The 22,216-nt window shown below is 41.8% G+C and overlaps 1 protein-coding gene across 4 annotated transcripts in view; it reads left to right on the top strand.

Moving 5' to 3' along the window:
- The window catches only part of Tenm3 (teneurin transmembrane protein 3), a 448,945-nt gene that overhangs the window by 258,832 nt on the left and 167,897 nt on the right, over positions 1-22,216 (top strand). For all 4 annotated transcript variants that reach the window (XM_041673596.1, XM_041673595.1, XM_041673594.1 and 1 more), the window contains one exon: positions 19,657-19,895. In XM_041673596.1, the coding sequence (XP_041529530.1) occupies positions 19,657-19,895 (239 nt within the window). The remainder of the gene's footprint in view (positions 1-19,656; positions 19,896-22,216) is intronic.

Raw genomic sequence — 22,216 nt, 5'->3', positions numbered from 1 at the left:
CCTTCTGCAACCTCCATTGAAACTCAGATATGTGAGATTCACATTGAGATTTGAATTAGCTTTGATGTCCAAAATTACCTTACTCTGTAGCAATCGGCCCCTGCACTCAATACGGTACAGTGTCCTTTCCCAGTTCCTTCTCCTTAAGTTCAGTTATCACAATTAGGAGCATGAGCTGTTAGGATGTTGAGAGCCTGGAGCTAGCCTACTGTCCTTTCTGTTGTACTGCAGCTCCTTCTGCGTGTAGCAGTAGTGCTACAAGAGGACTCAGAAGCCAGTGAAAATCGTAGGCTTGACCTAGACCAGCAATAGCACTTAAAGGTACCGTGCAGGAACTCAGTAATGAGCCTTGACCCTCAGTGATTGTTTGTCTTCCAGCCCTTAGTTTCCATCTATAAATTAAGTCGCATAGTAGTTACCTTTTAGATGTTAACAAAGTAGTTCGTAGCCACTTAATAAATGATTTATTAAAGTCTCATTTTATTATAACATCTGTTTTGGCATTAATAGTTCATTAATTATGTTCCCATAGCTTTCTACCTAGAAGTTCAGAACTGCTTGGCTAATTATTAATGCATGAAATTGCATATTAAATTACCTCTTTATTAGTGCATTTTTAATCTGACTATTGAAAGCCCTGGGCTTCTTTTAATGTAAGATCAATCGCTATGCATTTTATGAGACAGAATCCTTAGGTGGAAGTGTTGCGTACTCACTGCATTCTCCTTTTCCCTGCCTTTTCTCTGCTTTTACATGGTCCTAAGGAAAAGCAAGGCAATCATACAGCATCAGGCCTGAGTCAGTCTCACCTACAGAAACTGCGGGCAGTCTCTCACACGTGGTGACCTTATGATACCAAGAGAAGCCTTTTCCACCTGAAAAATTGTACATCCACCTCCTGAGCGAGAAGGAAATGCCTGTCATTAGCAAGTCAGGGAGTAGTAGGATCGTCTGTAGTTACAGCTATTGCTGCAAGTAAAATAGGCCTGGGCAGGTAGCCCATTAACTTAAATTGACTGGCTAAGGCCTCGCCTTTGTCAAAGGTAGCTTGGGGATACCCAGGGACTCCTGTGGGCAAAGAGAATGTCACACTCTAGAAAAGAGGTGTAAAAGAGAAGCCAAAGTTGTTGAACACAAATTTTAAAATCACACCTGGTCCTAGGGTAAGAAATTCTCAGCCATTAAAAGTTTTATCACCCTGTTTTTAAAATAAGCTTTTTAAAAATAATGGCGAAGCCATTAATAGAAGTCAGTTGGATCTTAGAGCAATCCTGCAGTCTTTACTGTAACTTAGGGTGTTCCTTAAAGCATCTGTAGGAGATGTGGTATGTGGGCATTTGTGAGGATAAGAAACCAAGAAGGGGAAAGAGAGCAATACGATGGAGAATTGTCCGGGTGCTACTTAAGGCATATTTGAAGTTGCCCCTTAAACTCCTTTTTCTCTGTGAAAGGAGAACACAGAACTAGTTCGGTGCCTTAGCTCTGTATTGACTGCGCCCTTCATCCAAACAGTGACACTTCTATCACACAAACCCCTGTTGTCCCCAACATTCAGAATTGAATCCCAAAGGGTGAACTCTGTAGTCTCTCAGTCCTAGGCAGATGGTTATGAAAGACAAATGTGAGGGTAGCCTTTGGACACAGATGTGACAAAGAACCTGAAATTCTCTAGTTTCTATTTGATTTGCAGCAAATACTTAATCATTAATCATTTCTTAATTCATTCACACCAAAAGCTCCTGCTGAACTCTAAATACAGGGATCCCAAAGTAATATGTAAATATTTTTCTTGCTGTCTTGTCTTCACAGTATCTAGTGAAGACAGTGTATTGTATTGGGGCTGTAGCTCAGTGGTAGAGAGAGGACTCATTCTGTACATATAAATTTCTGGAACATGAACCTAGCACTAAGAAAAGAAAAAAAGATGATAGATTGGATGATAAAATAGAATAAATTCAGTGAAGATATTATATTGAAGTCAAACTTATATTTATAAAAACATAAAACAAAAACGAAAATTTGATTCTGAATTTAGCCTATGTATTTCTAGTATAATAATCAGAGTCTCCCAAACCATTTTTCACACTTAAAGCATCCATTCTAACAAAGTCTAAAATTCACAGGTGCTTTCAGAGATTAGCGAAAGTGAAGCCATGATTTGTTGACTGTAATATTATCACTAACCTATTATAGTGCTACAGACTTGACTTGGTTGTATAGCAGACGTCACGCCAATAATTAAAATGAGAAAATCGACTCTCCATTGTCACTGTAAATGAAGGTCACTTGCATGAGTCAGCATTGAAAGCCAGTAGGTGCCGTAGAAATACAGTTCAACGTCTTGAGAAGAACAAATGAATGTTTTGAATGCAGTTACACCCATTTTTAAACCTAGCCCAACTTTTAAGTTAGTTAAGTTTGTTGCTTGATAGCTTCATGTGTCCGTGTGATGTATTATGTGTACTCGATCCCCACCATCTTCTACCCCCCTCACCCCTGTCACACACACACACACCCCTCATCCCTACTAGCCCCGTTCTCGTGTTCATGTCTTTTTGTTTGTTTGGTGACCCACTGAACTTGATCAGAGACATCTGTGTGACCAAGATCTTGAAACTCTTACACCACCGAGTACGTAACTGAAGACCCTGATGCTGCCATGTACCGAGTGGATCGGTAGTCAGTAGTTCAGCAGGGAGGGGGAGAGGCCGATGAGTCCCTCTCCTGTCCACCGCTGACTCTTGACAGGGTTTTATGCAGACCCAGATCAGGCATCCACAGCTGCTGTGGGTTCTTCACAGACTGTGTCATGTGCAAGGGATAGCCTTTCAAAGCCCTTCTCTATCTTTTGGCTCCTAGATTCTGTACCCCTCCCCCTTTACAGTTTTCCCTGAGCCTGGGTTGGTGGTCATATGAATGTCCTATTTAAGACTGAACACTCAACTATCCCTTTTTCTCTGAACTTGAATAGCCAGCCATGAGTTCCTGCTTTCGCCAACATTCATTGCAAAGAGAAGCTTCTCAGATCGAGGCTGAGAAAAAAAGTATAGGCGAAAATATTTAAAACCTGATACCCTATCAAGTTAGCCAAACTTGGTCCTTTACTTTTTTTTATCATTTACAGTACTGGTTATGAATTTATTACTGTCATGTGGGCCTCACATCCAACTCCACTCTTTGGTTACCCACATGGCAGTCATAACACTATTGTGCCAGTGGGCACACCTTGCCGGCAGGTTAGTGTGGTACTTCGTCTGGGTCACAGCAGGGTTAGATCATGGGTACCTTTCCTCTGCAGCAGCTTTCATGACACTCTTGACTCTACGAACCTTATCCAGCAGGGAGGAAGCTTGCAACTCAATCCTGGCTTGATTTCCTAGTATCTTCGAGTCAAGGTCTCTCCATCTATTCTGTGTGGGCCGTCAAGAGGATTGGGGGAAGCCAGCATTGACGTTGGAGTCTCTAAGGCCTCCCTGACCAACAGCTCATAAGTGTCAAACCGGGCACTAGGATTTTTGCTTACTTACCCATGGCTTCTGTGAGTATCACTGTCCAGTCATGCAAAAATATCTCCCTTCAGAGTCTTTTTTTAACTTGTGTTTTTTAATTGACCTATAAAATGCCACGATTTCCGATGGCTTTTTCATGCATTCTTCATTTGGGTTAATCCCACCACCTGGACATCCCTATTCCCTCCACTCCTAGCCTACATTTTAATTTTTATTGTTTGCTCGTATTTTTTTTTTTAATTGAAAGAGTTGGGAGTTGGAAGAGGGTCTTACTGTGTTACCCAGGTATATCTCGAAATCCTAAACTCAAATGTTCATCATGCCCCGGCTCATAGCTAGGACTATAGACTTTCACCACACGTGGATCATGAGTTTAATCACCTTCAAATTATTGAAAGCGGAGGGCAATTTGTTTTTATTGAGAAAAGGAAAAAAAAGCAAGTTTCCACCTCCTCCCAACCTCCCATTTTCCTCCCTCTCCTCCCACCCTTCTCCCCCTCCTCTCATTCTTCTCCCCCTCCCCCCACTCCTCTCCCCCTCCCTCTCCAGTCCCAAGAGCAGTCAGGGTTCCCTGCCCTGTGGTAAGTCCTAGGTCCTCCCCCCTCTGTCCATATCTAGGCAGGTGAACATCCAAACTGGCTAGGCTCCCACAAATCCAGCACATTAAGTAGGATCAAAACCCCATGCCATTGTCCTTGGCTTCTCATCAGCCCTCATTGTTCACCATGTTCAGAGAGTCCGGTTTTATCCCATGCTTTTTCAGTCACAGTCCAGCTGGCCTTGGTGAGCTCCCAATAGATCAGCTCCACTGTCTCAGTGGGTGGGTGCACCCTCGTGGTCCCGACTTCTTTGCTCATGTTCTCCCTCCTTCTGCTCCTCATTGGGATGTTGGGAGCTCAGTCCAGTGCTCCAGTGTGGGTCTCTGTCTCTATCTCCATCCATCACCAGATGAAGGTTCTATGGTGATATGCAAGATATTCGTCAGTATTGCTATAGGATAGGGTCATTTCAGGTTCCCTATCCTCAGCTGCCCAAGGAACTAACTGGGGACATCTCCTTGGCCTCCTGGGAGCCACTCTAGGTTCAAGTCTCTTGCCAACCCTAAGGTGGCTCCCTTAACTAAGAATTGTGCTTCCGTGCTCCCCTATCAAACCTTCCTTTATCCCAATCATCCTTTTTCCCCAAGTTCCCCCATCCTCCCCTTCTCCCTTTTCTCTCCCCATCTCCCCTTACCCCCATCCCACCTCACCCCCAATTCCCAATTTTCTCCCCGGCCATTTTGTCTACTTCCCATAGCCAAGAGGATAACTATATGTTTTTCCTTGGGTTCACCTTCTTATTTAGCTTCTTTAGGTTCACCAATTGTAGACTCCGTGACCCTTATTTATGGCATAATAATAATCTGTTCAAAATAACGTTGAACAGGAAATAATGTAAATCGAGCTCCTGGCGCATTTTTTTTTTTAAGTAATGACCAGATGACAATAGCAGGGACAGGATAAGGGCACCTAATTGGTTAACAATTGAACAGAACTAATATGTAACCAAGTAGCTGTTTTGTTTTCCCAGAAGATAAGAAATGCATTTGTCATACCTGGGATATTTATGCCTAACTCTATGTGTGAAGTAGGCCAAGCATAAAATTAAACCGTGATTAATTTTAGCAGAATAAAATCTCTTGGTTTTCCTCTTCTCGTCATTTTGCAAAAAATATGTGGATGTGTTTTAGGCAGAAGCCCCAAGTGCCTTAATTTTGTTCTTAAGAAAATAATCTCTCAATAATAATGAAATGTTTCATATGTTTGGAACACTTAATTAACTAAAATGCTAAATGTTTGAAGTGAAAGAGAAAAGTCTTGCTAGGTGAATTGTCTCCACATCATTTAAAAGATAGAACTTCACTTTGAGTTTTATTTATGATATGAAAAGCTTTTGATATGATTTTGCCTGATGAAGCTACTGTCTAACCAGATGATAATTTTATTGTTTTTAAATTTTTTATATTTATTTAGTTTTTCAAGGCAGGGTTTCTCTGTGTAGTGTTGGCTGTTCTGAAACTAGCTCTGTAGACCAGGCTGGCCTTCAACTCACAGAGATCCACCTGCCTCTGCCTCCCAAGTGCTGGGATTAAAGATGTGCACCACCATACAGGAAAAATTGGAGTGAGCCAGGGTTTTTTTTAGTAACAAATTGAGATGCCAAGAAAGTGTATACTAGTTATTTACTATAGGATTAATTCGTTTTTGAAGTCATAATTTCCATAAGTTGTAATACTGCATATTCAGATAATATTTGATTCTGGATAACCAGTAATTTGTACAAAATATTCATATATGGCAACTAGTTTTTGTGATCCCTAGGGGTAACAAATTTTTAATTACTTCTAATGCATTGCTTCTCTGTGAACATCATCAAAGGAAAAGGTCACTGAGGCCTTTTCCTTGGTCATGGTTAATGTGACTCTGACTTCACTGCTGTCCTCTTCCAGATGTGACCTAGTCAGCCAACACTTCTTCCTTAGCAGCGGCCGTGTGAGGTTTTCTTCCCATCAGGCTTTCCCTTCCCACATGCTCTATGGAATTACGTCTCTGTCCTCTCTGCGTGAAGGTTTTCTGCAAGTGTGCTTTAGGTATTTTGTGTGTCTGAGTAGTTTATCTCTACTTACTTTTGCTACATGGTGATTTTTTTCAGAACCTATTTTCCTATAGTTAGTATTTCTACAATTTGACCACTGTGGTTTTGCCAGAATTTCATCCTCTGGTTTCATTAGCAATCAGTTGTCACCCTGCCATAGCTAGCTGCGTGTCCTTCGGGCACGTCTGTGGTTTCCTTTGGCCTGATTGTATCTTTCTCCTCTACCTTCAAGCCTGGTGAAAGCCTGTCTTCTGAGAACCCTTTCTTCTTGGCCCATAGGATGAAATTCTTGGAGATACAATTAACCAACTAAGCTTAATAAGTTCCATTTGATACGCCTTCTGATTCTGCCATGACCCTCTTTATGATTTTATATTATCTCATGTCATATATGACCACTTAAAATTCTTCTGCTCAAAACCATCCTGTTCCAATTACATCCAGAATAATGTATTATTACCACTTTCTGGTCACGGCATATGGGGCAAAGTTTTGGCTTTGATGCAGATCTGGCTTAAACCGCTCAACATCTGATGAACTGCATGACCTTTGCCTTGATAGTCGTGTGTTTTTATCTCTTTTTTATCAGATAGGATTGATCATGCTTCGCAAAGATTTTATAAGGTTTCATAGAAATGTCACCATTCTGCTTCACAGCCCTCGCTGCTTCCCAGAAATTCCTTCTTTTCCCATGGATTTAGAACAATTGAGTTAGTCTTTTTAAGGGCAAACAGCCCCTACCAAGGCAATAAAGAACCAATAAAGTCATAGCCACTCCCCCAAGAGATCATACGCTGACAAATTTTGTGAACAATTAGAAAGCAACCGCTAATTCCTCAGCTGCACTCATTCTTAGATGAAGATACTTCCAAGCATGGGGTTTTGTTTTGCAGAAAGACGATAGTAATATGAGGAAGACATTATCTGAGATACGTTGTCTTTGTTTTCTAGATCAGAAAGCAAAGCCTGAATTTTTGCATTCATTCATTCATTCCGCATTGTATTGTTGTTGCACAGTGAGCCACTGTGGGGAAATTCATTTTATTACGGAAGACCTAAAGATATTGTGGCTGCTTTGTTTGTATGTTGCATATGCATGTGTATGTATGAGTCTCTGTGCACATGTGCAATCTGATACGTGTGAGCGAAGGCCTGATGTCATGGAGGTATCTTCCTCTGTCATTGTCTTTATGTTTTAGGCAAGACAGGGCCTCCTCCTGAATCTGGAGCCCACTGACTTGGCAAAACTAACTGGTTCAGTGAAACCGGAAATCAGCTTGTCTCCACCGCCCCAGCACTGACATTACAGGCCTGTGTCCTACACCTGTCTTTCTGTGCCCACCCCCCAACACTGACATTACAGGCACGTGCTTGCACACCTGTCTTTCTGTGCCCACCCCCCCAACACTGACATTACAGGCACGTGCTTGCACACCTGTCTTTCTCTGTGGGTGGTGAGGATCCAGACTCAGAGACCCCCGCTTGCACAGCAAGCGCTTCCCTGACCGAGCCATCTCTCCAGCTCCATGACTGCTTTTGAAAAGATGAGTTGTATTCCAGAACAAATTTCAAAACCGGAATTCATCTTATAGATGATTTTGTTTCTCCTTATCTTGATATCCACTGTGTTTATGGAAGTTCCTGAGAAAATTTGGAAATTATTATAATAATGTATCAACTAATGCATGTTTGGCAATAGGATCGTGTATTGGTAGGAATATTTCCAAATTGAAGCCATTAAACTAGTTTATCTGAGATAGAAGGGTTTGGCTTTTGGGGGGGTACAGTCGGGGAGTTGTAGTTTGGTGCAGGGTATGAAGCCCAAGGCCCAGACAGGCATGCTCTCCCTCACTGAGCTGCATCTCCAGTGATCTTACTTCTTCTGCAGCCCTGTGGTGGTGGCACACCCCTTTAACCCCAGCACTCTGGGAAGCAGAGGCAGTCAGTTCTCTATGAGTTTGAGGCCAGCGTGGTTTACAGAGTGAGTTCCAGGACAAGTTTCAAAGCTACAGAGAGACCCTGTCTCGAAAAACAAAAACAAACAAACAAGATGTTTATTCTTCTTATTTTGGGACAGGGCTTCACCAAATCCCCCATGCTGACTTTGGACTCACTCTATACCCCAAGTAAGCTTTGAACATGTAGACTTTCTGTTAGCCTCTGAAGACGCTGGGGTTGCAAACCTGCACCAGGAGGCCTGGCTAAGAGTCCCTTGGTAGAAGTTCTGTCATTCCAGTCTAATCATTCCTGAGCAGATAGAGAGAGAGAGAGAGAGAGAGAGAGAGAGAGAGAGAATACACATATACATATTTCCTTGCCACTTGTGGCAGCACGTGCCTTTAATCCCAACACTAGTGAGGAGGGATCTCTGAATTCAAGAGCAGGGTTTTCTATATTGCAAGTTCTGGGCCAGTTAAGACTACATAGTAAGTGTGTGTGTGTGTGTGTGTGTGTGTGTGTGTGATATCAAATCGGTGCATACAAAGGTGTTGTCAACGTATCTTGCCATCCAGAATCGTTCTTATTCTTCTAAAGCTCACGTCTATAGCTGAAAGCCTTCTCTTCACCTGCAGTGAACTTCCATTTCAAGTGCATTGACTTGAAAGAACTTTTCTGCTCAATTTTAAGCATGGATGACTGTCAATAATTAAATGAATTAATAGTAGGCAAAGTCCTGTCCAAATAGCACATAATACATTTGAAGATATTCTTTTTTATTTTCCTTTTGACACATGGCAACTGCCATGAGTAGGTCTAATATATTAAACCTTAAATTTATCTATAGTATAGATTCATATGCTTGATAACATGTCTGTACTGTAAAAATAACTAAAATGTGAAACAAATGCTGCTCATCTGTGTGAGCCTATTAATAGTGGTGTGAAAAAAATAACTTTTTATCATTCCCGAACAGAATTTGTAAACACCCTCACACTTGATTACAGTGTACCTAGCTAGCTACAATGAATTATAGTGGAGATGCTATGCTTCCTAGGATAGCCCTATGCTTCCTGTTTTATTTAGTTTAGGGATTTTTGTTTGTTTTTGAGGCAAGGTTTCATCATATAGCCAAGGCTAGCTTGCAACTGTACTTCTGCCTCAACCTCCCAAGTATAACTTCGCATTAATATGGAAGGAGTTGCTAATATTTTTACCTAAAATATCAAGAGCATTTATCTCAAACCATTTTTTGTACAACTGCTAATAACTCATATTAATTCAGGTAGCAGTAATGAAATTATCTTGTTTATAAGCTTTTCATTTAGGATGTTTTTCTTCCTGGGATCACCTCCTAGTGTGAAAGATGTCCAAAGATAATAGCACATCAATTCAGAAGTGAAATAGATTTGAGATCCCAACATGCTCTCAGCATGGAGGGGTCGTTTGTCTGTGTCTCTCATATAACATGTCACAGCTAGAATCCTTACATATTTGTTCCTTGGTTTTAATGTCCAAATACAGAATTTACATCCTTCTATTGATACATTCTTGGGAGATATGTAACTTTCTTGTCTAAATATTTTTATCTAAAGCTTGTAACAAAATTAACTTTCTATAATATTAAGAAACAGTGTAGATAGTAAACATTTCTATTTTATAGTTCTATAGCATATTACTAACTATACAAGTTTTATAAATTTATCACAATATTACCTTTATATGAATATTTACATGTTCCCATTAGTGCACGAATCCGCCTTTCTTTTCTTGAATCATCCATTTTAGAATTTAACATGGTGAATAGTCAGGATACAAACAACGCTCTGGGGTCCTCCTTTACTGACAGCACACTAAGAGTTGTTGGTTGTTTCGGAACTCTTTGGTCCTCTCAGTGAAGCCTGGTCTTCCAGTTTGGGAGGTCCCATTTGCTAATTTGTACTCTTAGTTATAGCTCGCATCCAATGCTGCCTCTGCGGCCCCGCTGCCTGTGGAACTCGGTCTTAAACTAGTGTTCTGTTCACTTTTAACTCTCCCCTCAGCAGTTAAGCGCTCCGCGCCAACGTCTCCTGCTCACACCCTGGAAAGCTCGTTTTAAGTGAAATTCTAAGGGATCAAAGGAAAGGCTTGAACAGTAATAGTAAGAATTCACTGTGGGTTTTCCTTTTTCAATTACGTTGGCATTCTGTTCCCTCTGAACTTGAGTGACAGAATTTTTTTTTTAGAGTGTTGTTTTGTAGATCAGAAGGGACCCCTGCTGTGACCTTTGCCAGGGTGTGGTAGTGCAGCCTTGGTGGTCAGCCCTGGGAAGATGGCCTTGGTCGCCCGCTCTTTGTCCACACCGGTTTCAAAGAAGAAAAAAAAAAAAAAAAAAAAACAGGAGAAGGCCGGGCTGCAGAAGAAAATATTTCTCTCCTTGTTTCTCAGAAAATTGATTATAGAGGAAACAAGGAGTCTGGCTTTATTTGTATGGGTACATACCTGGTGAATTTAAAATATTTGTTGTTGAGCTTGCCAGGAGAGTCTCTGCTAGGAGGGAAAAAAATAATTAAATTTTAGTACCAGCTATAAATTGACAAACTTTTAGAGGGAAAAACACACCAAGTATATTCCAAACAGAAAGGTTGATAAATGGAAATGGTATTGACTTCTCATTCAGTGAAGCAAAGCACTATGGGAAATTTATACGTCTAAAGTGAATTGTTACCTGGACTCAGCCATGCTTCAGATGTCTAAGTGGTAGATTTAAGAAGGCTGGAGAGGAAAACCAAAATAAAAAAAAAAAAAAAAAAAAAAAAGAAGGCTGGAGAGGTCCCTAACGAAGGCTCTGGGGATGTAGGAAGCGCCCCTGATGTGTGTGGAAACACAGATACCAGAGAAATGAGACTAGAACACAGAACGCATGCGGGTGCCCCAATAGGTTGTAAAGTTAGGTGCAGCGACATGGTAAAAACAGCAGTGCCGTTAGAAATATCCAGTACTTACGGCAGAGTTCTTACAAGAGGAGCCCAAAGATAGAATAAAAGAAAATGAAAAAAAAAATAAGCAAAAGAGGTTGAAGGTTAAAAAAAAAATGAAACCAAGAAAAAAACCTGAAAATATAATGACATAAAACAGTAAATGATATTTAACCTTGTCCGAGTCTGATGGATTGAGCCTTGAGTTATACAATTTCATTTGTTCCAAGTTGACTTCTTAGAGTCCACCATGGGCAGTAACTTCCTAAGCCAGGGTCTTTTGAATTGATTTACTTGTGTTATACAGCCATGATAGGAATGCCAAAGGTGAATTTAACCAATACCTTAATACCTTACTGTAGGGTTCTTACAGTGCGGCCCGTGTGGCTCAACACCACACCTGGAAGCTCCATTCCGCCCACACCAGTGATGCTTTAACAAGCCCGCAAGGACATTGTTGTGCAAGCTAAGTTTGAAAGGCACTGGCTTAAGCTATGGAGTGGTCTGTTGGTACATGTTGCTCATCTCGGTGGCCTAATCCCTACTCCAGAAGGCGGAAGGTCACAAACTCTGCCTGTACTTGTGACTCAACAGTCTGTCTTGGTTTTTGTTTTGTTTCTTCGTATCCGGGACAGACAGCTGTGGCGTGCCTGTGCAGGGGCAGGCAGGTGTGGGCTCCTGAATCTAATGTGCAACTGGCTCTTCCATCCTTTAGTTCAGGAATTTCACAGACTTTTAGGGCCAGCATCCTCAGGTGATAGATTTATACCCCAATCTGTTGTCAAGTCATTGTAAGTAACAGTACCGGGCGTCTCTGGGTATGTACAGAGAGTAAGTTGCTTAAAGGTGTGGGGGGGAAAAAGTGGCTTTAAATAAAAACGAATCATTTTCAAGAGCTAATGAGATGACTCAGTGAGTAAAGTTTTGCCATGCCTGCCTGAGGTCCTGAACTCAGTCCTTCGCATCCCTGGGGAAAATTTGATGGGGCAGTGTTTGCTTATGGTTTTTGTGTTGGAGAGGCTGAGAAAGTTGGGCCAGCCTAGCATGGCATAGCCTTAGGTCCCAGTGAGAGATGACCATGTCAGAAAACAAGATGGCTGACTCCTGAGGCATGGCACCAAGGTTGACCTCTGCCAGCTTGTGACTGCGCACAAGTGCATGTTCACGCATGCCTGCCCATACACACATACGACTCACACAAAATGAACGATCTTCGGTTTGAACTTTCTTTAGTTTCTGTTTATTTATCTATAAGAATTTAATGTTCCCTCGCGCCATTCTCTTCTCAGCTTTTACTCAGTTGTGCGCATGTTAAATATACACCTGACAGGTAATTCTGTTAAAGATTTGTAATGTAAAATTTGGAACTTGGTAGTGAAAACTTCAAAGACTAAGGAGCAGGTTTAAGTGTTCAGAATGCTTAGGTTATAGTTCACATTATCTCTCATGTAGAATTCATTTTAAATACATGTGTTCAAATTGTGTCTGGTTTTCTTTCTTCGGTACTTAATAAAGACTAGAAGAACACAAATAATTATATGAGTGACAGTAGGGAAAATGAAAATAGCACAATAACAGTGAGATGTTCTATCTTTTAATTTTATTTTAGAAGTATCATAAAATGAATCCCGAGTAGCCGAGCCATTGTTTTACACCAAATGGATTAAACTATTTTAAACTCTGGAGCTAATTTTAGCTTCCACGCATTTCCAGGTAAATTTAATCCACAAGTAGAGGATTCATTTGCTTTAGATCTGAAAATGTCATTTTGGGAGAGGTGTTTGATGTTCAGGAAATCTTGTGAGACCTTTAATAAGCCTCTTAAGTCCAGAGTTACATTTTGCCGGAAGGAAAAGGAACCTATCTATGACTTGAGTTTTTCTTACCTCTTAAATGAAAACTTGGGGCAGTGGAAAGATGGAGAATCTGGCCAGATGCAGCCGGACCCACTGCCATGTTGCTGAAGTCATAGCATCAAATGTGAAGAAATAGAAATCAATGTATATCCTGGGAGCGGCATTTAGATTCTACAAAGTTCAATGAGGGCAGAGCAATGAGACATTTCATTTAAACAGTTTGGTGTAAACCACCCTCTTTGTCCAACAAAGACCCCAAGAAAAGGAAGAAATAATCAAGAGAACCTGTGCAGTAGTGACATCTACCCTATAGCGTGCAATAGATGTACACTGTTCAGTAGTGTTCAATAGATGTACACTATACAGTAGTGTGCAATAGATGTACACTGTTCAGTAGTGTTCAATAGATGTACACTATACAGTAGTGTTCAGTAGACATACACTATACAGTCATGTGCAATAGACATGCACTATTCAGTAGTGTGCAATAGATGTACACTGTTCAGTAGTGTTCAATAGATGTACAGTATACTGTAGTGTGCAATAGGCATACACTATATAATAGTGTGCAATAAATGTACACTGTTCAGTAGTGTTCAATAGACTACACTGTATAGTAGTGTGCAATAGATGTACACTATTCAGTAGTGTGTAATAGACATACACTATAAAGTCATGTGCAATAGATGTATACTATACAGTAGTGTGCAATAGACGTACACTATACAGTCGTGTGCAATAGATGTGCACTATACAGTCATGTGCAATAGATATACAGTATACTGTAGTGTGCAATAGGCATACACTATATAGTAGTGTGTAATAAATGTACACTGTTCAGTAGTGTTCAATAGACTACACTGTACAATAGTGTGCAATAGATGTACACTATTCAGTAGTGTGCAATAGACATACACTATACAGTCATGTGCAATAGATGTATACTATAGTAGTGTGCAATAGACGTACACTATATAGTCGTGTGCAATAGATGTGCACTATACAGTCATGTGCAATAGATATACAGTACACTGTAGTGTGCAATAGGCATACACTATATAGTAGTGTGCAATAGATGTGCACTATACAGTCATGTGCAATAGATGCACACTGTACAGTAGTGTGCAATAGATGTACGCTATACAGTCATGTGCAATAGAGTGCAGTAGACTTATACTATACAGTAGTGTGCAATACAACAGAAATATTTTCCAGGTGTCTTTGTGTCCTTATCAAAGCCTTCCAATGTGCCTTAGGGCACAGGATCCGAACACCAACTGCCACACTCTTTATTTCCATTGTTAACCTCTACAAAGGTTTCTAATACAGTATAAAACGTTGAAGAAAACAAACTGTTTTCTATGCAGATAACCACATATGAATTTAAGCTAATTAAAATTTCATTTGGTAGTTGCGCACCTTTCTGTTTGACTTTTTATTTTCTCTGCTAATCCCCCAGTGAGGCAGTGTCTCAGATGACTTGGAATACTGCTACACACATTTTCCAGAGGTATTTTTCATTCGGGTGCCTGAAATTTCTAACTTCTTAAGCCACTCACTTCATATTAGAGGAATAACATGATTATCTTAATCCACTGAACAAAATATAACTATTAACCCACTTTTCTTAGTGACTCGTTTGTGTTATAACTTTCATAATTTTGTACTTTGGAATTAAGTGTTGATTTATTGATATTTTATGTGATAGAGTTTAGAAAGGCACATTTAGCAAACCCAAAATATCTTCACTAAAAAACCTCTCAGGGGTATTTTATGTGATTATTAATTAGAAAGACAGAAATCAAAAGTGAAGGGTCGCACAGAGCAGTACAAACCTGCTCGGGCACGGTTGCAAATAGCACAAGAACAAGCGTGTGTTTGGGCCTGGGATCAGAGTAGAAAGAAACGATGGCAGCCCCTGGAGAAGTGAGTTTGGATTCCCAGTAGGGAGTTTAGAAAACTGGATGTGGCAGTGCCCACATCTAATCCCAGCCCTGGGAGTCAAGGCTGTGTGTGTCATAGGGTGTTGGTATGGACTGGACACCCTGTCTAACCAGCTGGCGAGCTCTAGGTTCAGTGAGTGATGCTTGTCTCACAAAGTAAAGTGGAGAGCAGAGGGAGGGGGGCCCTCCATAGGCACACACACACACAAACACACACACACACACGTATACAGCACACACACACATACACACATACACACTGGGGCAGTGGGGAAGAATGAACTTGTCCACTTGGACAAAGAGAAAGGAAGAAGCCTACTGTGAAGGAAAGGCTAATGGGTCCTCTGCTTGAATACCCAGGGGTAGCAGAAGGGGCAGGCAGGAAGAAAGAGGAATTGGAAATTATCAAAAATCCTCGGAGAGACCCAAAGGCTGGAGTTACTAAGCAATGACCAAGAAGACAGGAAATGGGGACAGCAAGAAAGAAGAGGAAAGCCAGTCTTTGTCCCTACTAACTTTGTAGTTGTGACATGACCCATACACAGATACATCACAGACTCCATTAAAAACGCAAACTAGAGCCCAGGGTGGGGGTGGAATTGTAAAGGTCGGTCCAAAGGCAAATCAACAAAGAGGCAGGATCTTTCCATTTCCAAAGACAAAGGAGCGAGCTTTAATTGTGCTCCAGGTCGAGTAATTCTTTCTTTCGGTACAGTACAGTCGCCGGCTGCACAGCCTTCCGAGTTAACGAGGCAACGGAGCTCAGTCGTTCCTGTCCCCTTGTTGTTGTTGTTGCTAAATAGAAACCCCCTCCCCTCCCGAGGCCAAAGCCACAAAGCAACCGTTAGTGTTCCGTGATCTTCCGCACCAGCTGTCTTTGGGGCTTTGAAATTGATTTCCCTCCTCTCGGCCTCTGATAGTCTGTCTTCAAGTTTGCCGGAGTGAAAACAGTGGCACAAATAGCGGAGGCACTAGAGGCGGGCGTCACGCAGGGCATCATTAGAGACATCAGAACGAAACCAGCCCGCTCCAGTGTGCCCTATGGTAAAAAGCAGCCGCTGCGGGTCATATTCTCACATAAGCCATTCCCAAATATGGTTTGAGGAGTAAAGAAAAATTTAGTCTTTATTCTACAAACCTCATATGGAAGCCAAGACAAAACATGTTTTTATATGTGAGAAGCACATTTTCATAGCTGAATGCCTGGCCAGGAGTGGTGGGACATAGGCTGATGGCATGCAGAAATGGGCCTCATGGAGAATTAGGTGACAAGATCATTTTCCCCAATGGCAAGTCAATATACATGCTTTGATTAGCTGAATTTCAATCTTCATAGAATACGTGTGGCGTTATAAACATAAAGGAAGTGCTATTGGGCCTTAGGGGAAGCACAGAAGGGCTGACAGGCCCGTCTAGATGAGAACATAAACCTCACAGTGCCTTCTCGATTATACATTGCAACAGTAAAGACATTGTTGCCTTTCAAAAGATGGCGGGCTGTCCAAACCTCAACACTAGCCCAAATCTACCAGACGTGCAACCACGTGTTTTCTGCTAAAGCAAATACATGGGCATGGAATTTTCCTTCTCTGCCTAAACACTTGTCCACGTGTGTTTACCATGTTTATTTGAGGCTTCATGTGACCTGAAGGGGTCAGTTAGCATACAAATGATGATTTGGAAGTAAACCAACTTAAACTTTTATTAATTCTTTCCTTACATAATAGACAAGTATCTGAAAATCCTGAATGCCCATTATTTTAAAATGGAAGATTCTAGTGAGGTGCTCCTTTTTCAACACTTTCTAAACTTGGGGATTAATCAAGCCTGTGCCCTAAGTCTCTTCTAATTTGCATAGCCATTTAGATAGCTAAGGAGAAAATACCTCACTCCTGGGAGTAAAAGTAACCCCTCCCCCAAAATAATGTTTTGTCTTGCAGTAGAAAAAGCAATAGTATGCATTTAGTAAATTAGAAACTCTTTGAAGGAAACGGGTTTTCATTTTCACTAATATAGGTCAGTAATGTTGCTGAGGATTTGAACCCAGAGCTTTGTGTCTTTTTAGGCACATGCTGCTCCTCTGAAGTTTACCCCTAGATGGTGTATTTGTGTTTTTAGTGATACATCCAAGTTGCACATTTTTTAATCTAAAGAAATAATTTCAGGGCAATTTAAGCCTAGTGTTTGAAAGAGTTCCTTGCCAGAACCACCAGTCACAGCATGTGCTGATATCTCGGCTTTACAGATAGAAACAGAGACGACTGATTTGAAGTCAGCATCTAATAAACTCGTCATCTCATCATGATTGTAGATATTCACATATCTAGTATCTGCTGGGAAGGGCTGATGTCATGGTCTTGAGTCTCACAGACTCAGGTTCAAATCCCATCCATCATTGAGAAGTTATTGAGACCACTTCGTGTCAATCAGTGCGTCGTTGCTTCACAAAATATCTGAGGCAACCAAAGGCACAAATGTTGAGCATAAGATTTTAGTCCTCCCTGGTCTGCTTTGTTGCTTTTCAGCGTGTGTTACGTCAGAAATAGCCTGCTAGGAAGGATAGAGAGGAATAATGTCCTTACCTTATCATAGCTAAGAAGGGGGAAGGAGAGGCACAGAAAGTGTGCAGTAGACACAGAAAGAGAGAGAGAGAGAGAGAGAGAGAGAGAGAGAGAGAGAGAGAGAGAACATTCTAGGGCAATACCTGTTGACCTCCTTGCTTCAGGTGGGCTTCGCCTTCCAGTCTTCACCACCTGCCAGTAATGCCCTCTCTTTCTGACTCCTCCACTGGATAGACATACTGTTGAGTTTAGTAATCACATGACCACCACGCTGGGTGAGTTCCACCCAGTAAACCCAGCTATCCTGTTCCATTTCCTAGAGACTGCCAACCCGGCAAATCTGTCTTTATCTTTTCTTCTCTAAGCACTAATATACCTAAACCCAGGAGCTTGTTCCCTCCTCTGTCCAACACTCCCATAGCACTTACTATGTTTGAAGTATTTTATAGTCTTCTACAGTCAATTTAAACCTCACAAGTCCGATGACAGAAAAGTACAGAGAGAGGTTAAGGAACTTTTCTCAAACACGCCTAGTGAATAGGAAAGATGTTAAACGTTAGCAGTCCAGCTTCCCAGGTCTGTGCTATGAACTTCTTAACCCGTTTGATATATTTAGCCTTTTTTAAATACCCCGTAAGCATATGCGTGTTTAAAATGGAAAATACTTAGCTATGAACCCCATAAACGCATCTTCTATAAAGGTTATACCATACTGCGCAGAGAATGAAAGGACCCTTCTAACCTCTTGAATATGAAAAATTATAGCCTGCTGACTGCATTGGACACCTTCGAACAGGATGTGATAATAGTTTATGTTAAGGCTTGGATGTGAGCAGTGTTATCACGCTAAACAAAAGCCATGAAATGCAGAGTGTTTTTCAGTGTGAACACTTTGACTCTTAAGAATATAAGAGACCATGAAGCTGAGGTGGTCGTGTGGTGGGGGGTGGATCTGGGTGGAGCTGAAGTGGGGATGAGGGATTGATATGGTCAAAATGTATTTTATACCTGTATGAACTCCTCAAAGATTGAATTTTAAAAAGTCAAAATAAAAGAATCTTAGAATCGGTCACCTTTTCCAGAGAACTTTTACTCAGTGTTCTTGGCATCTTGTTCCTTGAATTGCTGCTTAGCCATTTCCAAGCTGCCGTTCTGAGGCCGTTTGCCCATTGTTAGACGGTTCAGTTAGGGAATCTGTCTCTGTGACCGACAGGCCGCTGCACTGATCTCTCTGTTTATTTAGACTTGGTCTTTAAACTGTATCCTGTGATTCTCTCCCTCTGCCAGGCCCCACAAGACTTACCCTGCTGATTACATTTGACACGTGCTAAAAATAAAACAGTTGACCACCTCCGAGACCTGACCAGCTGCCCTTGCCGGCTTAAGAGTCCTCAGCAATAGGGGAGCAGGCGAGAATGAGATCATTGCCATGGCTACCTTGAAAGTCAGCGAGGCGGCAGAACATGGGCAGGACGTGGGCACAGGCGTCTACATGAGCACACATTCTCCTGCACCATACATACAAGCACAGCTGTGAACCATGACTAACTTTATAATATGATTCAGAGGAACTACTCACGAGGTTCATGTACAATGAAGTTCATGTACAAAGTCAGTTCTCACCATTCACTGTGTGGGTTCCAAGGATGTTACAGCAAGCTTCTGTTCAGGAGACAGTGCAACTGGGGTGATCCTGTAGTCTCTCAAGATGTCTACTGAAGCCATAGGGGATACTTTAATGTATATGCCTGACATGCTTGGAGCCCACACACAAGATGTCTTCCATACATGTTCCATGCCGTGGCTGCATGTGTACACACACACACACACACACACACACACCTCAAATAAATAAATAAATAGATGTAAAAAATAAATGTCACATGAGGCAGGGCTTGGGATGCGTTTCTACTGGTAGAGGGCTTGCCTAGCGTGTGGGAGGCCTTGGGTTTGGTGCCACGCTCCTCATAAACTAGAGGTGGCGTGGCACCCACCTGCAATCCCAGCACTCAAGGGCGACCAGAAAGATCAGAAGTTCAAGGTCATCTTCAGTTGCAGAGAGAGTTCAAAGCCAGCCTGGGTTACCTGAGATCTTATCTCCAAACAGAATGGATGAGGTCAATGAGAGGAAGGGAGGGCGGGAAAGAGAGAGAGCCTGACTCCGCAGGAGACACAGAAGAGAGTCTGTGTGTGTCCGTACTTTGTCACTCCGATCTTGACGTGCCCGTGTCTCACGACTATATTCTCCCTTTCCACAGGCATTTCCTATTCAAAACAGGGACAGGGACGACGCCACTGTTCAGTACGGCAACCCCGGGTTACACGATGGCATCTGGCTCTGTTTATTCACCGCCTACCCGGCCACTTCCTAGAAACACCCTATCGAGAAGTGCTTTTAAATTCAAGAAGTCTTCAAAGTACTGCAGCTGGAGATGCACTGCGCTGTGCGCTGTAGGGGTCTCGGTGCTGCTGGCCGTACTCCTGTCCTACTTCATAGGTAAGAGCGCGGCTTAGCCCCATTTGCCCGCCAGTTGATGTATTCTAGTAGTGTGTTGTTAGTTGATCTGGAGTATATGATGAGGTCTTACCTGGTAACGTCAATGTTGTTGACATATTGGAAGTCAGGAAATGTTTCAGTGATTTCAGTAGATGTGATCAGTACAAAAACTGGCATGTATAGTTCATTTCCTTAAGTGCCAAGTATATTCTTGGATACAAATATTATTCTTTTTATTGATGCCATCATTCATGAAATGTTGGTCACTATGGCATTTCCTACATACAAAATCATTCATGGACTTTCAGGAGTCAATATTAGGTAGGAATCTCCTTCAATTCATGCCCATTAATTAGGGACTCTCTGATCTCTGTGCTATAACGTGTGATTCCATGAACTCAGCTGTCTACATGTAAACCTGATCACTCAGGACTGTTATCTTCTCTTCAGGATCACCCCAGAGAACCGAGCCTCTTAAACTAATGAGTGGTTATACGCTCGTTCGTATACGTGAGGTTTTCACCTCCTCTAATACACTTAGTCAAAACCCAGATGCTAGAGCCCCTATCTTCCTTTTTTTTTTAACTATTTCAGAATGTATTTGAGCATTTACACTGCTGGCAGTGGCTTTCATAAATGTCAGAAAGGCTACATGGTATTCTGAGCTGCTTCTATGGCAAAGGAAAAGCCTTCTGCATTGAAATGCTAATGGTATCCACTAAGATAAATCACAGGCTGTGTGGTTTATACACCAGGAACAACAGCCAGCAATGCATCGCCAAGTTTACAAAGCAATTTGTGATGCCCCATGAAATCCCATCACTACAGACGAGTATCCCAGAGCTCGGAATGGAACGCTAGATGCTCTTGCGGTGGGCCTCTCTCTGCCAGTCCCTGCAATGTTCCTCAGATATAAATTATGTACTTTGGAATGTGAAGTAACCGTTTTTTGAGTCTCTGTGGTTAATGGAAATGCAGAACTCTAGAGCATGGAAGAACTTGGGAGATAATTGAGTCAGGGATGGCAGCCGTGTGGCGTGTTACAGACTGTTATTTCGAATTCTTCGACCGTGGATGACATCACTAATGATTCAGAGCTCAGGTTCACTCGGAACATGGAGACATCCTCGTTATCCTCATCAGGATGCTCAGACAACCCCGCAACAGTTGCCAGCCATCCATCAGAGGGATGCAGGATGAAATGCATCCATCATATTTTTTTTTTTTTTGCCAAGTTTACTTTCTTCTACTAAGACAGCAGCCCACGCACCATACATAACAGCATCAGACCCGGGTGAGACCACACTGTGCTTCTGATTTTCCCGGCAGCATCAACATTCAGGGTTAATTTCTAGTCCTCAATTAGGAAATACCCTGGCCATTAAGAGAATCCTCTCCAGTTAGCTGTATAAATTATTTGTAACTGTCAGAAGTGTGCCGCTGAAGAATTCTAAATGAATTTGTGATAGGCAAGTCTTATATGGAACGTGACCAGTTACCCAGATGAGTTTGTAGGGGATTTTTTTTAACGTGATGTACCCCAGATAGATGCTGTGGCAGGGCCAGCATCCAGAGTTGGGCTGGCCAGATCTGTATCTGTTGTGATTGGCAAGTGTCGATCCTTGCAATGGTTTGAAGGTCGGCTGGATATGATCCTGTTTTATTTTTTGTAGTGTGACTGCCAGGAAAAGTAGCGCTCAGTGTGATTTACACGGTGCCACTTGCATTCTCTCTACGGGATCCTTTAATAAATAGAATTATCCAGCTTCTAAATAAAACCTCAAGAATCTGCTCTTTCCTGCATGGCCTAACACATTGTTCAGCCGTCAGCATCGTACTCTGCATCTTCTGGTCCCACTAGTGCCCTTTTCCCTCTACCGCTTGTTTTCTCCACATGGAAACATGAAAAGTCTTCATGGCCTCCTTTCGGTTACATACAGGTGTTTGTAGGACATCTGCTTTGATTGCATTAATGTTGTGGGACGGAAGGAGATGAAATCCCAATGGCAGTTAGCAAAAATTGCTTCAGCCCCCAAAAATTCCACTTAGAATTGTCATTGACTTTCCAGTATTTATGGGGCTGGAGAGATGGCTCAGTGGTTAAGAGCACTGGTTGCTCTTCCAGAGGTCCTGAGTTCAATTCCCAGTATCCACATGGTGGCTCACAGCCATCTATAATGAGATTTGGTGCCTTCCTCTGGCATGCAGGTGTCCATGCAAGCAGAACATTGTATACATAATAAATAAATGAAAAAAGAAGAATGTCATAATAATAGTCCAGTATTAAATGACTATCAAACTGACACGACTTGTCTTCAATC

Source organism: Microtus oregoni, unplaced genomic scaffold (genome assembly GCF_018167655.1).
Source record: "Microtus oregoni isolate MIOR12 unplaced genomic scaffold, Mior012 000024F_ref0000369, whole genome shotgun sequence".
Taxonomy (NCBI): Eukaryota; Metazoa; Chordata; class Mammalia; order Rodentia; family Cricetidae; genus Microtus; species Microtus oregoni.
Note: the sequence above shows the minus strand (reverse complement) of the source record. Positions and strands in the feature narration are given on the sequence as shown.